The sequence below is a fragment of the Nicotiana sylvestris genome, chromosome 3 (genome assembly GCF_000393655.2).
Source record: "Nicotiana sylvestris chromosome 3, ASM39365v2, whole genome shotgun sequence".
Taxonomy (NCBI): domain Eukaryota; kingdom Viridiplantae; phylum Streptophyta; class Magnoliopsida; order Solanales; family Solanaceae; genus Nicotiana; species Nicotiana sylvestris.
In genome coordinates, this window is record NC_091059.1 from 147,251,480 (window position 1) to 147,270,673 (window position 19,194).

General features: G+C 34.4%; 1 protein-coding gene across 1 annotated transcript; it reads left to right on the forward strand.

The window, feature by feature from the left end:
• The first annotated feature begins 5,661 nt into the window (after positions 1–5,661).
• LOC104244106 (uncharacterized) lies at positions 5,662–8,879 on the forward strand. The gene is made up of 4 exons (XM_070169964.1): positions 5,662–6,257; positions 6,686–7,236; positions 7,324–7,934; positions 8,439–8,879. Exons 1-4 carry the CDS (start codon positions 5,662–5,664, stop codon positions 8,877–8,879), a joined length of 2,199 nt encoding a protein of 732 aa, XP_070026065.1.
• Positions 8,880–19,194: the final 10,315 nt, after the last annotated feature.

Below are 19,194 nucleotides of genomic sequence, written 5' to 3' on the forward strand. Positions count from 1 at the left end.
ATATTTTTGTACTTTATAGAATTAACATGCGCAAATAGAATGCAACACTTATCAGAAAATGACACCAAAATGCACAAAAATTGTAAAAAATAAAGGAATTTTTTTGGTTTGGGATTTTGGGACTATTGTTTAGGGCAAAAATCACGTGCTCACAACGAGTATGCTGAAATTATTTTCGTGACCCTGCTGATACAGAAATATAGAATTATTAAGGACGCGGGAATATCTCAAGTCCCACCATCATCCCATTCAAATCTCAGTTCTTAATCATATACAAATTTTGGAAAACCTTTCAATACCACATAAATACATCTTAGGCCAAAAGTGACATAACACATGACCCCACAATTTGATCATTGATAGTAAACTCCCTTCACTTAGCACGAAGCCATATGAAACATTCCGATGATTCACAATACTAACCTTTATCGCTCGTACGACACCGGTCATAAGATACCTCAAGACATTTATTTGGCATATGTCATCCTCGTGACGGTTAAACTCGCCTTCTCCAGTGTCTTGGCTTTCTAGTAAGTACCCTTTGCTAAATAGAAATCCCATACGAAACACATAGTCTCTAATACGACCAAATTTTTTTTTTCAACATCCACATGCGATGATTAGGCAGCCAACTAAACCTTCTTAAGATTGTACTTATCAACCAGATGTCAAAACCTATTGCATCTCCATGCACACAACTGAAGGGTCTCTCCATAATTCCGCATCCCCAATTCTGGACGACACGTGGTAACAATAGTCGAGCAACTTTGGCTCCCTTATAACCCTTTTATAGTATCACAAACCATTGTCATAGTGCGAAATTCCATACATGAGTGGATGCAAAAGAACATAAGATATACGCTTCAAGCTGAATCAATATCGCACGATAAGAAATGAAAGAAGTGAGGTTATCCTAATAGTTCTGTAGCCTCTCGAAGATAAGTACAGACGTCTCCGTACCGATCCACAAGACTCTACTAAACTCGCTTATGACTTGTAGCACCTATGAACCTAGAGCTCTGATACCAACTTGTCATGACCCAAAAGTCCCTCCAAAGAAGTCGTCATGGCACCTAGTCTCTAGACTAGGTAAGCCTAACATTTACTGTAATAATATGGGTATTTACTAACTTTAAATTAAATTACTCTGAACAAAATACAATTCTCAAAACCGGCAATACAAGTCATAAGACTTTTTAGGAGTAGTCATACAACATAAATATATAACTATTCCGAAACAAGGGAACATATGGAAATAAGCTCAATTAAAGGTAACTCCGAGGACTGCGAACGCTGCAACAGGTTTACCTTGAGTCTCCACCACAACAAACAACTACTATCAATCAAATACCTAGATCTGTACACAAAAATATACAGAAGTGTAGTATCAGCACAACCGACCCCATGTGCTAGTAAGTGCCTAGCCTAACCTCGGTGAAGTAGTGACGAGGCTAGGACCAGACTACCTAATAAACCTGTGCAATATAGCGTACAAAAATAATAGGAAGCAGATAACAATGGTGGCAACAATGATCAACTAGTGATATAAATAGCAGGCAACAAGAACAACATAAATGTTTCTCAACAAATAATAAATACAAGTGAAATTAATTAATCAAATCTTTCAAATATAACTCTTTCTCCTATAAACCCTTCAAGTAATAATCTCTAAGATAATATGCTTTTCAATAAATATATTTCGAATATATTTCCTTCAAATAAATATCTTTCAAATAAGCATCTTTCTAATATAATTCTTTCGAGTAAAGATCACCTTGTGACGCCTCATTTTATAATCATAAATAATATAGGTCTCAACCCACTTTCATATTTTTATGGCACCTCGTGCCCATATTTATATATATATCACAACCGCACGGACAACTCACGTGTCATTAAATAAACCATAATATTTTTCCCGACACCTTGTGCCCACATATTTCTGTCTCACATTGCACAACAATATTCTCATGTTACTCAGTTCATAGGTTCCATAACCCAATACAATTTAAGAATGTTCAAGGAGCCTCATTCACTTAACATAAAGTAGAGTACAATTTCCAACCCAATTATGAAATCAACAAGAAAAGATGAAGTTTTCTTTTGAAATCATTTGATAAAGAAAATACCCTTTTCAATTAAATTACAATATCGAATGAGTCATTACCTTTAATACGAGAAATCAATAAATCAAAACATAGTAGAATTTCCTTTTTAAGTAAAGTATGACCTCAAATGGTTTAAGAAAACTTTAGTTGAGAAATCAATTGAGTAAAAAAAATATAACAATTGTTGAAATTTGAAGTATTGAACATATAAAAAAAATAAGGCGAAGTATTGTAAACACTATGGATTGTTAATAACAAGTAAACCCAGCAAACAGAAAGTGCACGACATCACCTTTCGTGCTTTAACACTCTCTCACCAAAACAATACACGGCATCACCCTTCGTGCTCTACACTCTTCCTCACCCAAGCAACAAACACAAGGCAAATAGGGTAAGGGAATCTATAACATCGAAATAAAATCAAGTAACAACAAAAAATCAGTAAATAAACGTAAAGGACAACATAACTCAATTAGAATCAGGAAAAAAATCAAGGACAAGTGCACGACATCATCTTCGTGCTTTTACTCTCGTCCTCACCATAAGAATCAATATAAACTGCACGGCATCACCCTTCATGCTTTTACTCTCATCCTCACTGCAAAATCAATGTAATTGGCACGGAATTGTACATCATGCAGCACGGCATCACCCTTCGTGCTTTATCATTCTTCCCTCACCATATGAATAATATAAATGTGCACAGCATCACCCTTCGTGCTTTATCACTCTTTCCTCACCATATGAATAATATAAATGTGCACAACATCACCCTTCATGCTTTATCACACTTCCTCACCCAAACAACAATTACAAAGCAATTTGGGCAAGGGAAAATCAAGAATATCACAATAAAACCCCGGCAAGGGAAACAATATCATGAATAATAACGTCCCGGCAAGGGAGAGAATATCAAAGCAACAACATCTCGACAAGGGAGATAATATCAAATGTGCACGGCATCACCCTTCGTGCTTTATCACTCTTTCCTCATCATATGAATAATATAAATGTGCACGACATCACCCTTCGTGCTTTATCACTCTTCCTCACCCAAGCAACAATCACAAAGCAATTTGGGCAAGGGAGATAATATCATCAACCTCTTCTCTTTTTCACATTTACTTCACAACTCGATTCACAACTTGAGCCAATACTCTATAATATTCAACAATTCTATTCTTAACTTGAGCAAATGCTCTACCATATTCAACAATTCAAGTCTTAACTTGAGCCAATGCTCTACAATGTTCAATAATTCAATTCTCAATTCTCAACTTGAGCCAACGCTCTACCATGTTCAACAATTAACCATAATACTTCCACAAGTTACATTCCTCAATAGAAATTATCATATAGAGCATAAACAATACGAAACAGAATCACATTAATCATAGTATAAGACTCACGGGCACGCTTGACACCAACGTATAGATACTCATCACCATGCATGTACGTCGTACTCAACAATTAACACATTGAAAATAGGACACAACTCCTAATCCCTCAAGCTAAGGTTAGACAAAACACTTACCTCGCTTTGCAACCAATTCAAAATTTCCAATAAGCCTTTGCCTCGCGAATTCGTGCCCGAAATCCTCAAATCTAGTCATAAACTATTCAAAATACTCAACAAGAATCGTAGGAACTAATTCTATATGATATTACAAATTTTCCGGATTAAATCCAAAATTTAGCTCAAAAATTGCACGTGGGGCCCACATATCGGAATCCGACAAAATTCATAAAATCCGACAATCCATTCCGATACGAGTTCAACCATACAAAAATTATCAAATTCCGATGTCAAATGAACCTTCAAATCCTAAATTTTCATTTTTGAAATGTTTTACAAAAACCACAAATTCTTTCATCCAAATCCGAAATAAACGATGAATATTGATATAGATTCATGAAATGTAATCACTTCCGGATATAGAACACTTACCCAAGTCAAAATTGTGAAAAAACCCTTTCAAATCGCCCAAATCCGAGCTTGAATGACCAAAAATGGAAGAAATTTTGGATCCCTTCGGTTTATACATTGTCCAGGGGTATTATAGCGATTTTAATGAGCGTGGTCGTGCTCCGGTCGCGCTCACAGGCAGAAACTTTCGAATATGCGCGGTCGCGCACCTAGGCGTGCATATGACACATGTCCGGTAAAATGGTCATAACTTTCTATATACACCTCCAAATGACAAACGGTTTGATGTTATGGAAACTAGACTCATAGAGATTTAATTTGATATGTACACATCACAAAAATCCTTATATATATGTAGATATCCCCGTCCAAAGTGAGATCTTGTGCGTACTCATTTGCAACTTTAGTCTATTATGAAATTTTCCAACTTGGCTTAGACTTAGGACTTTCCTTAGACCCTATATATCTTGTAGTACACCTTGTACACTTGATATCATATCCAATTGGTATCCATCATAGTAATAGACCTCTTCCACATATAAAATAATATAATTAGAACACGTCAAATTTCTTACTTCGACAAAACGCGCCGAATTGTCCTATGGACTTCCAAATCCAATTTCGGACACACGTCTAAGTCCGAAATCACCATACGAAGCTATTGACATCATTAAAATTCTAATTTGGGGTCGTTTTCTCAAAAGTCAACTCTCCGGTCAACTCTTTCCATTTGAGCTTCAAAAATAAGATTTTGTTTTTTTTTAAATTTAACTCCGAATCTTACGAAAACCAAACTCGACCATACATGCGGGTCATGATGCATATTACGAAGCTTCTCAAGGTCTTAAGTCGCTGAATGGAAATGCTAATTCTTAGAACGAAAATTCGGGTCGTTACAAATTCAAAATTAATTAAGAAGATAAATTGTTAAAAATATTAATTATTCATCAATGTGACGCCCAGTTGAAAATTCTCATAAAATCTATTTTTGGGGGGGTGGAGGGTGGGGGTGGGGGGATTCTTTAATTGGAAAAGGCAGTATTTGTCCTCTAGTTGGCCAAATTCCTTGCAAGGTTGGGTGAAAATTTAGGAAACAAATGTACTTGTATTTAAAAGAGAATTTTTCATAAAGCACTATATTTTAGGTCTAATTAGCCATTTATAGATACCTTTTGCTATATTACGTGTTATAGATATCTTTTATTTTTTTATACAATGTATTTGATGTATTTAAGCTATTGTATTTATTAATACAATAGAAAAAATAGGCGTTAAAAAGGGAATTCCAGCTAAGGTTGATATGTATTTAACTGTATTCACGCGGCCTTATCGTGAATACAATAACGTATCTGCGTAAAATCTGGAAGGTTAAACTAGTTAAAAACGGAAAGAAAATCAAATCACATGATATTCTCCTAATTTAACTCAACGAACAAAAACTATTACCCATTAATCTGTATTCTGCCATGCACGATTCAAAAAAAAAGTAGCGAAAAGAAGAGCAACATCTGTTCGAAGTTCTTCCATTCACTTCTCCCTTTTCTCTGTTCGCAGATATCAATTCAACCACAGAAAATTAGATTGATACAAATTATATACAAAATACGGTATAGTTCCTTCATACATATGGCAAGTTTAACAGTGTTGTTGCGTCATTCTGGCAAGTGGAACGATGAGGGCAATTACGTCGATTTTTCAATTGAGGGAATACTGACAAAGGAGTATGCGTCCTTTAATGATTTGGTTGCTTCAATTTCTAATCAACTGGGCATAGATTTGAGCTCAAAGTCCATTAAAATTCAATACAAAGTAGAAGGAAATTGCACGCCAATGAAAATACACAATGATATGGGTTACAGAGTGTATGTAGAGTTGAAAAAAGAGAACAGAGAATTCGGGATGTATCCTTTGTGCATAACAACTATTGAAAAAGAACTTTTATCCGGAGGTAGTTTAAATCAAGGCGACATTGTGCAAATAGACGAAGCAGTTCAAAGGTACGATTTCGATACAGATGATACACTGGCTCTAGATTTTGTCAATTCAGGAGAAGCAATTGGGGTGTTTGAATTGGACAAGGATTTGATAATTTCAAATACTAATCAAAGAGAGGTTATGGCTGGACAAGTGTATAAGGATAAGACTACATTGAAAGAGGTGATGGAGAATTATGCTATATCTCAAAGATTTCAATTCCGGATTGATAGGTCTAATGCTGTCAGGTTTGCATGTATTTAATTTTTTTTTGTATTTCCTATTATTGGTTCGAGCTGTAAGTTTAACGTTGTTGTATTTATGCGTATTTGTGGATTTCCTCTTGATTATCACTGATGTAGTTAACATATGTTTGTTTATGGTCATTAAATACATGTATTCATATGTATTTTACTGGTATAATTACATTACAGTGTCTCTAATTATTTTCTTATGTTGTCTGCTGTGGTTTTAAGTGTATACATATACCCACAATTGTATTCAGTTGCATTCATTGTATTTAAATGCATATAACTATAATTGAATTCAGTAGTATAAAAATTTATATATATAGATGTCAGAATGTATCTATGTCAGATTGTATTCGTGTGTATATGAGTGCATTTTTTTGTAAATATTTATGCTAATCATATGTACAATGATTAATTCTTTGCAGCTATGCATTATTATGTATTTCAGAAGATTGTGGATGGAGGTTTAAGGTTTCAAGCATTAACAAATTAGAACTATTCAAAGTGAGAGAGTTCATTGATAACCATACATATCCGCTGAAGGACAAGGTGTACGAGCAGCGGCAGGCAAGTAGCAGCCTTAGAGGTGGTATGATTAGGCCTAAGCTTATTAATCATAAGAGGAAATACATCCCAAAGGATATTATTGATGATGTGAAATCAGATTTAGGTGTAGATGTTAGCTACATGTTGGCATGGAGGTCTAAAGAAAAGGCAATGAATTTTTTGAGAGGTGAACCGACTGATTCATACAAAAAATTACCAGGATACTTATATATAATGGATATGACATATCCAGGTTCCCACATCAGGATGGTAAAATCGCCCAAAAATGAATTCATGTACGTGTATATATCTTTGTATGCCTTTATAAAGGGGTTTGATCATTGTAGACCCACTGTTGTTGTGGATGGAAGTCACCTAAAATCTTACTACACCGGGACATTCGTTTCGGCAAGCACGTTGGATGGTGCAGGTGAGTACCTGAATTATAATACAATCTGTTAATATTTTAAAGATTGAAATACATGTTTTAAAAATATATATTCAATTGTCTTTACAGGTCATATATTGCCACTAGCATATGGTGTTATTGATTCAGAGAATGATGTTTCTTGGACGTGGTTCTTTGAGCAATTCAAGATAGCATACGGTGACAGAGAAAACATGTGCATCGTTTCAGATAGAAAGGAGAGTATCATTAAATCTTTATCGAGAGTGTATCCAGATGTACCGCATTTTGCTTGTATATGGCATCTATGGAACAACGTATATAAAAAATTCAAAAAGAGTCATGCCAAGTTGAGCGAGATATACTTCTCGATGGCAAAAGCATACACACAAGCTAAATTTGACAGTCTGATGGAGAAGGTGGAGAAGGTAGATATTAGGGTGAAAGAATATTTAAAGTTAGCTGGATACGAAAAGTGGGCTAGGTTGTATGCCCCTGTTAACAGGGGATGGACAATGACGTCAAATATTGCTGAGTCAATCAATGCCGCACTAGTGTCAGCAAGGGAATTGCCAATATACGACTTCCTCGAAGAAGTTAGGAAGATGTTTGGACATTGGAATTGTAGTAACCGCAAAGAAGCTACACAGACATACACAACGCTTGGAAAAAAATACCAGGAGATGCTGACTTTGAATGAGGCAATGTCTACACGCATGACTGTAAGTTTTATTTTAATGTCATTGTATTATATAGCTTAATTGTTTTCTGAAATAACTGACATGAATACATCTGAATACAAACATTTTTATAATACAACTGCCATGAATACATATGAATACAACTAAATTCAAACACATACAAGACATATTTTATCGAAGATCTGAGTTGAATACAACTAAAAACATGCTGCAAAAACTATTCGAATACATCAGAATACAACTAACAAATCTGTATTATACATAATTTTAATATGTATTTTCATGCCGTAGCCTTCTAATGTTTTTGTTACACTTCAGTTGCCTAAAGTACAACTGATTTTTGATGTATGTAATAGTATTCATAAGATAAGATATAATTATAGTTTATAGTCTGTCGGTCTAAATATATGATATATTCTTATGTATGCAAATATTTCAGTTGTATGTAACTGAGTAATTCAACATTATTTATATGGTAATTCAGTTATATGTGCTCAAAACTTATATTTCTATTTTTAAATGTAGGTGGTACCATCAACTGAATACTTACATAAGGTTAACGATGGAGGGAGGCATTACACAGTCTGCCTGTTAGAGAGAAAATATGTTTGTGGGAGGTTCCAAGTTGATGAATTACGATGCCCACATGCTTGGGCTGTATTGAAGAGCAAGTTTCTAATGCCAGAAGAATATTGCTTTAACTATTACAAACCAAATATTGTTGTAATGACATATGATGTACCTGTGTACCCGCTACCGGACAAAAATGACTGGAACATACCAGCACATGTTGCAGAGGAGGTTGTACTACCACCCAAATGGAAAAGACCTACTGGAAGGCCAAAGAAGAAGTGCGATAAACCTTTAAGTGAGTTTCTGCAGCCGAAAAATCAACATTCATGTAGCATATGTGGGCAGGGAGGACATAACAAACAAACGTGTAAAAATGCTCCATGTAGCATTTAGTTAACACTCTAACATGTATTGGTGCTTCAACGATTTGTCAATAATTATGATGACATTGTCAAGTAATAAATTCTCATTGTCAAGTAATAATTTCTAAAATACCTTTCGTGAATAGATTCTGGATGCATTTAGTTGCAGTAATGTGTTGGAAACATTAGAATACAATCTTGTCCACATATACTTTGACAATTTATTATAGATAGTGCCTGAGTTATATATATATATATATATATATATATATATATATATATATATATATATATATATATATATATATATATATATATATATATAACTAGTCAAAATACATCTGAATACAACTATATTATAAAAAATAGGTTGAATATATATAACATGATTAGATTTTGTATACAGTTAGTTGCAGTATTAATTTGAATACAGTCGAATACAACCTTGTTCACATATACTTAGACATATAATAATATACAGTGTCTGAGTTCAATATAGATAGCTAGTCAGAATACATCGGAATACATCTATATACTCAGCTATAATATAACAATTTCAATAAATATGTATAACCTGTTCAATACATCTAAATTTGTATTCTTTAATATGTAATAACTGAATTTGAAAGATACATATTAAAGAATACAACTAAATACAACTAAATACAGCTGAATATAGTTGAATACAGAAAAATACATCTGAATTCTTTAATATAACCTACCATCAGTATACATAAAGTTTCTGACTTTGATATTAACATGTTCAATACGTATAACCTGTTCAATACATATAACCTTTGATATTACTGATTATTAATACATACTTATATCCTGTAAGATACATATGAATATAAATTGAAGAATAAGCATTAATACTTATGAAGAAAATAATGAAACATCGATTGAAAAGTTGCAATTGTCATACACGAACACTGCTGATAAAGTGATGATTTTTTCTAACTGAATACCATCTTCACCAAAAAAACTACTCAAAAAATAGTATTCACCTAAAAATAACATTCTAAAACTACATTAACCTAAAGCTACTCTAATACTATCTACAACTTTGAATCTGACTCCGTGATTTGCCTAGCAATCTTTGAGGGTGCTTCATTCTCGCTTATGGCATCAACGTCTATCTTCCGCATAGCATAGTCCCATAGGAGAGCACCATATCTTTGACGGAGTAGATTGGAATCAAATGTTGTTTGTGGAATCTCACCAAGAGTGCTCAGAAACTCTGTGTATGCCGCAACATGCACTCTACAATCCCTAAAAAAATGTTGACTGAAACAATTAAAAATAATTCATACAATTAGATTTGTATATAACATACAAGAATGATGATTGAATACTTACATGCTCCCACTTTTTGTTGAGGCAGATCTGATATGAAAAAAACTTCAAAGGGATCAGTATGTGACTTGTCAGTGTATGCTGAGTAAGTAGACCAATCTATGCCTTGACTATCTCTGTAAAAGCCACTGATTGATAGATACAGAGGCACAAGCTTATCTAGCTTATCTATCTCAGAAGCTACATAGGCATCATGACCTGCAGATCTGTACGAGTCATACACTTTGATACATCTCTCCTTGAATGAGACAACAGCCAATACCCAGTGTAGTCTGTCATTCAAGTTGACTGGTATCAAGACATTGTCAACAGTATGCCAAGGTACATCACCTAGCAATCTGTAGCCCCTTATGTACTCACATACCACATCCTCTTCTTTGGCTATATTAGCATTACTATCTGTATCAGCATACCTGTCGAAGATTTCAGCTTTTCTTGTCTTGAATATACAATCAACAGTTGTATACTTGAAGTTGCTTGTTTGATTGTACTTTCCCTTCTTTCTCAAATAGTAGAATATGACATCAATATGCTATACACAAATTTAATTACATAGTGTGAGTCCAATTAATCAAACTAAGAAAAAAATATAACAATTGAAAACTCAGTTAAATACATCACACGGATTAAAGAATAATACATCTGAATACACTGTATTATAGCAGATATTCAATAATAAATACCAATTAATGTTAAAATACAGAGTAGATAAATACAGTTAAAATTCAGCATATATTACAACATGTATTACAGCAGAAACTGTTAAAATACAGCAGATAATACTGTTCAAGATACTATAACAAATATTAAAGATATTACAACTACCCATTGATGTTAAAATACATCTGAATATATTCTAATATATGTTGTTATTCAAAGCAAATGAGTAGTTAAATACATATTACTGTAATACATATGGTAGTTACAACATATAATAAATTTGAAAATATATCAGAATACATTAAAATACAGCAGTTCTTCAGGAGTAATGATACCATTACATTCATCATACAGATTCAGTTTAAAACATGATACATTTTCAGCTAATAAAAATTGTTAGAATACACTTGAATATAATTAAATACAACAAATTTAATTGTAACATCATTGTGAACTATACAACTAGACAAACCAATACTAAATAAATAAATTATAGTGGAGTTGGAAGGGGTAACTTACGTTGTCATCCCATAGCTTCCCGTCAAACGATAGAAGGTAAAATCAATTTTTTGAATTAACTTGATCAACTCCAAAATCCAATGGTATATGAAGCGTTGACTTGTTCTTCTTGTAATGGTCTTACAAATTACTTCTACAGGTATGATATAAAAAACATTATATATATTTTTTTAAATATAAAAACTTAATACACATACAGGGGAAAAACTCACCTCTGATCATGTCTAGCGAGAAGACCATCACGAATCCATTTGTCATATTCCTGAATGATTAATGTAGGATGTGGCCCCGTTATTGAATCATCCTCAAAGGGGTGTCTTTTTTTAAAAATGAAGGTCAACTTTTCTGAGGTACCTGTTGTTCATTGAATTCGTGAATAGAGACTTTTAATTTAAAAACCATGAGGAAATAGATCATTAGTTTATAAAAACACTAACCTGCGGAGTCGAAGTTAGACTCATAAGGCGAAGAATACCATCTACTTGGTCGCCGATTCCTATGAGATGGTACTGGGGTTGATTCAACTTTTTTGCACTGTTGTGTATCACAATTCTAGTTTCTGGAATTTGACTGGGAAGAAACTTGTCGTCCAGCTCAAATTGAGATACATAGAATTTTGTGGATACACCCTTTTGACCTGTAGGTGGTATGTTGCACGGCACCTCTGATATAGTATTCCCCTCAAGTCTTGACTCCACACATTGATCATTAAGCACTGTTTTCTGTTAGTCATATGCATCATTGTTAATGTAGTAACTTATGTATGAATACAGTTAAATACAGTAAGGAAACTGATTTTGTAATGGAAATCTTAGTGAAATACATCACACATATTCAAGAATAAAAAATCTGAATACATTAAAATACGGCTGAATACATTTAAATATAGCAGTTAATTCCAACTACATATTAAGGTTAACAAACATCTGAATACATTTAAATATATGTTGTTGGTCGAATACATTTAACATTTTAGTGAGGCAGTTAAATGCTTGTCGAATACATACAACTTTTAAAATATAATTATTTAAGAATAATAGCAAACAAGAGATATAAATATATGCTAAAGATGTTAAAAATATTAAACCTCAACATTATCCCCGACAGCTGTGTCAATACCATCATCACATCTCCCTATGAATTCATTTCTCTGGCGTAAACTTTTATTTTGCTGATTGTGTTGAAGATGGTCAGAAAGTATCTTAAAGTTATCATTGATCAATGTTCTCAGAGACTTGAACTCGCCCACAACCTTAACAAGACAGAAATAATTAGAAGATTGCGCCAAAAATATATGAATGTTAAGCACCAAACTGTAATGTTTAATATGTGGATAAATACTCACGTATTCTTTGAATGAATTTAGGTCTTTCCTCAAAGAAGATACTTCGTCATTTTTGGAATCTGCCAGCTGATTGTGATGCAAAACATTTTGTCCAAATTCAGATACACAAACAGGAGGAATCTTGGATTGATACTCTGTGTTTGAGGGATGGATTTCGTGTTCCTTGCGCTTTTTATGGGGCGGTGATGAAGATGGACCAACACTTGCAACATGTTTTTTCTTACATTGAAGATCACGTATAAGAGAAAAGTCATCCGAATCCTCTCCCAACTTGTCTGAATGAGCAGGAGTAGGACTGTTCTCAACATCAACGCCTACGGGAGGAATTTGAATAACGACAAGCTCTATATAGGTTGGATGGATGTCCTTGTAAATAATCTGAAAGATGAAATACAATCAACGTCTTACTACAAACATGCACATGCAGATCTAGAATCAAACTGTAATTTGTATTGAAATTAAAGCAGCACTAATGATTGGAAAATTATATGCAATTGTATGAAGAATTAATAATGAAGGCTACAACAACTGTATACTGCTGTCTGCATCTGAATGCAAATGTATGCAGTATCCTGTATGCAAATGTATGCAACATCTGTATGCATTTGTATGCAAGTGTATGGAGCATCTGTATGCATCTGAATGCAACTGTATACTGCTGTATGCATGTGAATGCAAATGTATGCAGTATCCTGAATGCAAATGTATGCAACATCTGTATGCATTTGTATGCAAGTGTATACTGCTGTATGCATCTGAATGCAAATGTATGCAGTATCCTGTATGCAAATGTATGCAAGTGTATGCAACATCTGTATGCATTTGTATGCAAGTGTATGCAACATCTGTATGCAACTGTATACTTCTGTATGCAAATGTATGCAGAATTAATGATTAATAAAATATAAACTATCCACGATACAAATTGTATATTACCATGTTTGCCTTGTCATTGGACATGTCGTTCATCAGATAAGCAAAGTTTGGCTGATTTCCGGTGGTTCTCCAATTGAGTATTCTGGGGACCACGTTATCAACTCGGAGTGCAATTTTGGGATCAACATCTGAACAGAACTCATAAAACCATACTTGCATAGCTAGGGACATCCCAGCTATCCTGTAATACTTCTTCTGAGCATCCATCTTCTTGCTAATCGATTTTGTCAGCGTTTCAAATGCTTTTAAACCCAATGATATTTAGAATAACGCCCTCCTCTACCAAGTCAAAATGTAGCCTTGGTATGGTTGTGTTGTTCTTCTCGGATGAAAAAATGAAGGTGTGTATGAAATACAACAAAGCTATCTTCAAGGCATCACCATCATTGTCGGGACCCCAGTTCTTGTCAACAAAGCATTTCATCAAATGTTTCTTCTTGACAAGATTGGCACCTCCAAAGTAAGTCTCAATAAGCCAGTTAGGAACCTTTTCACTAAACTCAAAATCAACATCATTACCAACACATTTGAGGCAAGTCACAAGCGCAAACTCCCTTAATGTGAAATGTAATGAAGTATCATTGACGTGCATTGCAAATACATTGTTAGGAGTTCCTTCTAACTGGAGAGCCATGAAGCATCTGAAGAGTTGATGTTGGACTTCACAACGCTTCATTTGAAGGAAATTTCCAAAGCAAGTATTACCCAGTTGTTTGTATTGCTCTGGAGTAAGGTTCTCTTTTAGCTCGGAGACTATGTCAGTGTTAGTATATACACTGATATGCGGTGCAAATATTGGATGTTTTTTCACAAAAAGCTTAATTCCCTGCATTTAACAAGAATAAATACATATAAATACAACTGAATACAACACATATTTCATAGTAAATCTGAGATGAATACATATGAATACAACTAAAAACACTTAGAAGTATAAATATAACTGAATACAACGCATATTTCATAGTATATCTGACATGAATACATATGAATATACTGACATGGATAAATACATATAAAAACAACTGCATACAACACACATGACATAAATATCATCAACATGAATACATATGATAACAAATAAATACATTGAAATTAGAATAAAAAACAGTGATGGGAACCTTGAAAATCCTTAAAAATACAACTATAAAAATACATCAGAATACATATACATATCTGTATCATTATTTTCTAAAAGTACAAAAATACGATGAATAACCTTTTTGAACAGAAATATTGAACAATGTTATATGTATAAATACAACTGAATACATGAATAATACAGATACATCAGAAAATTACCTTTTCTTCGACTTTATCTGAGCTTTTACTTGCTTCAACCTCCTTCCCCTTGACAGATGAAGCTTCAGAGATATGGATTTTCCTCTTTTCCGGAACGGCAAGTCTTGTTTCCTTCATTGATTTCTCGACTTGGGTTTCTTTGAAATTTTCATGTCGAGCTATTGTTCTCTTCTCCAATGCCATATTTTTGGCTAAACCTGCATCCAATTCCTCTTGAGTGATTTGCAAGGAGAAAGAGGGCCCATCGAAATTGAGAATTTAGTGAGTATACCTCTAGTGATCAACTTGCGGGGTGTATTCTCAGACATTGTGAGAATACGACTTGGGTTCTGTTGATTAGATACAATTTGGTGAGTAGAGATGTTGAGAATAAGCAAAAATGGCAAAAATAAAAAAAAATACTTACCACACTAATTATAGAAACAAATCGGTATAATGTAGATGAAATTAGGGTTTACCTGGGATTGGGGAAGGAGGAAGCAGCATTGTGGGTGAGGAGAATTCTGATTTTTAGCACGATTAGAGGGGATTTGGAATGAAAAATAGATTGTATCAATTTAGAGAGAGAGGGTGAACTTGTATTGAGAAGTTGTATGAAAAACGGTATCTATGAGAGAGAAAATCTGAGAATGGAGAGGGAAATAAAACATAGCATATATAGTGGTTAGGAGGTAATTTATTTAAATGGTATTTATTTTAAATAAATAGGGGTTAACCTATTCTATAGGAAGTAAAAATTCCTATTTAAAAATGAATATGATTGGTAGGACAAATATGGTTTTATTTTTGGTTCGAGAGTTCATTTGTTGATCTTCTATGAGAAAAGGTCACGTAACTAAATAACATTTATAATAAATGAGAAAACTAAATCTTTCGTTTGTTACATGCAATTCTAACTTCCTTTTTGTTCATAATTTTGACTTTTTTAGTACAGAATAACAAACCTTTTATTTTCTGCCTCAATATTTTCAATTCTTAATTCATTCTTTTTACTTCAAAAACTATTGTTTTAAAACCCATGATACATCTTTTCGGAAAGCAGGACCAAAAATCAAACCAAAGAAATAAATACCTCTATTTTACATTATTCATGTTTGGTTAACTACTTTACTGACTTGGGGTTCTTTCTCGTAAGTGGTATACCTACACCCCGCACGCACACTCACTATATCTATATACGTATAAGTTTCTAGCCTTTCGAAAAAGCCCCTCTCCCTTCGTCTACGCGCTTCTGCTTAGTATGTCGTTTATATGCTTCTTAATAAGCCAGAGGCCCCTCTTTTTTGTTCTTCTTTTGCTTGCGCACCAATCCAGGGGCTAAGGGACCCAATTCTTAAGACTCAAGATGCAACTTACGGCAGTCTTTGATCTAGCTATAAGGCTTCGAGCTGGCTCAGAAGTTTACCAGATATCGAGTGGGAATTAAACGTATGTAGCTTTTTTATTTGAAAAGTAAAGAAAAACATTGTTTTGATATGCAATTGCATATATAGTCAAACTTTTTATAACAACTTCGTTTGTTCCAAATATTTTTGGATGTTATATCAAATTGCTATTATAGAAAATATATACAGTCAAACATCTCTATAACAGCTTCATTTGTTCCAAATATTTGGATGTTATAGCAAATTGCTGTTATAGAAAATATATACTATAGTAGAACATAAAATTTGATTCCGGAAAAAGACTTTTATAGTGAAGTGTTGTTAGATAAAGATGATGTTGTAGAGAGGTCTAACTTCATAGACAACCCTACTATTTTATTTTCGTAACAATAGCTTTTCTTATGATTTGCAATATTACGGTTTTTCTCTATTGTTTATTTGTTTTGATATACTTGTAACAATATCTATATACTATATTAAAAGGAGAGTAGTATGCATTGTGGTTAAGCCAAGTATTGTTACAATATCTTAGCTTGTCACGAGCATACTACTCTCCTTTTAATATAGTATATAGATACTGAACTAAGGACATAAAGTCACGAGCATCTAACAACACTGAATACTCCAAAGTAACTACAGAATTTAGTACTGAACTAAGGACATAAAGGAAAAGAGATAGGGAGGAGCTCCGGGCTGCGAACGTCAATAGCTACCTAAAAACTCCTCGGATCCGCCTGAAACTGGAATGATCAGTACTCGGGAGCGGGATCAGCTACGCCTGAATCTGCACATATGGTACATGGAGTAAAGTGAGTACTCCAACTCAGTGAGTAACAAATATAAATAAAGACTGAAGGGAAGAAAACACGCAAGACACAAGACATTCTATAATGAAGCAGTAAAACCATTTGAAAACAGTAAACCAGTGAAAACGATGAGTAAAATCCTCTTTCAATAAATAAGCAGGTAATTGACGGTAAATTATGAAAAGTAAACACATAAAGGCTCGCCCCTCGGACACAGTATCAACAAATCCGCCCCTCGGGCAACATCTCATAACAGTACCAGCCCCTCGGGCAATCACATAGAACAATACCAGCCCCTCGGGCTCAATCTCACATCACAATGGGTACCCGCGCTCACTGGGGGTTTGCAGACTCTTGGAGGGGCCTCTTACGGCCCAAGCGCAATATCAAGCCACCTCGTGGCATCATCACTAGGCCGTCGGCCTCATATCAATCAAGCCACCTCGTGACGTACATATCTCAGACCCTCGGTCTCATAGTTAGTATCAAAAGTTTTCTCACAACATAGGCCCTCGACCTTACTCAGTCAAAATCCTCACAAGCCACTCGGGCAATAGTAAAACAATATTTCTCAGCCCAAACATCATTTAAAATATCATTTAAGTATTAAAACTGAGTAAACTTGGCTGAGTATGAAAACAATGGAAAATAACATGACTGAGTTCAAGTATAAAGTCAAAACAGTGAGAAAATACCAAGTAAAAATCCCCAAAGGGTTCAAATAGTTGGTACAAAGCCCAAATATGGCATTCAGCCAAAATAATGATGATAGCAAATAGATTTCAATCAAATACGCGATAAAACCATCAGTCGGGACGGACCAGGTCACAATCCCCAATAGTGCACGACCCCATGCTCATCATCAAGCGTGTGTCTCACCTCAATATAGCACTACGATGTGCAATCCGGGGTTTCAAACCGTCAGAGCATCATTTACAATCATTACTCACCTCGAACCGGTCAAATCTCTAGCTCACGACGCCTTTGTCCCTCGAATCAGCCTCCACTCATGTCGAATCTATCCAAAATCAGAACGAGGACATCAAAATAGGCTAAGGGAACGAAGCCCAAGCGAAAATAATCAAAATACTACACAAATTCCGAAATTACCAAAACCCGACCCCCGGGCCCACATCTCGAAATTCGATAATTTTTACATCAATAGGTTCCTTATCTCCCCATGAGTTCATACATATCAAAAGTTCTCAAATCCGATCCCAAATGGTCCTTCAAATCCTCAATTAAAGGCCTAAGTTTCCAAGCCCTAGTTTCCCCAATTTTCACCCTAAATTTCCATGATTTCTGGCTGTCACGACCCAAAAATCCCTCCGAAGGAGTCATGATGGCACCTAGTCTCTAAACTAGGTAAGCCTAACATTAACTGAAATAACATTGATATTTGCCAACTTTAAATTCAATAACTCTTAACAATTTATAATTCCCAAAACCGGTGGTACAAGTCACAAGCCTTTCTAAGAGTAGTTATACAAAATAAATACATCACTGTTCCGAAACAAAGGGAACAAATGAAAATAAGTGCAATTGAAGGTGACTCTGAGGACTGCGAATGTTGTAGCAGGTTTACCTTGAGTCTCCACCACAACGAATAGATACTATCGATGAAATACCTGGGTCTGTACACAAAAATGTACAGAAGTATAGTATCAGCACAACCGACCCCATATGCTGGTAAGTGCCTAGCCTAACCTCGGAGAAGTAGTGACGAGGCTAGGACCAGACTACCAAATAAACTTGTGCATTATAACGTACAAAAATAATAGGAAGCAGATAACAATGATCAACCAGTGATATAAATAGCATGCAACAAGAACACCATAAATGCTTCTCAACAAATAATAAATACAAGTGCAATCAATTAATCAAGTCCTTCAAATATAAATCTTTCGCCTATAAATCCTTCAAGTAATAATCTCTAAGATAATATGCTTTTCAATAAATATATTTCGAATATATTTCCTTCAAATAAGTATCTTTCAAATAAGCATCTTTCGAATATAATTCTTTCGAGTAAAGGTC

Coding starts and splice junctions, on each gene's coding strand:
- LOC104244106 (XM_070169964.1), top strand. CDS start 5,662: ATGGCAAGTTTAACAGTGTTGTTGCGTCATTCTGGCAAGTGGAACGAT. Junction 6,258..6,685: donor GATAGGTCTAATGCTGTCAG/GTTTGCATGTAT, acceptor AATTCTTTGCAG/CTATGCATTATTATGTATTT. Junction 7,935..8,438: donor CAATGTCTACACGCATGACT/GTAAGTTTTATT, acceptor TTTTAAATGTAG/GTGGTACCATCAACTGAATA.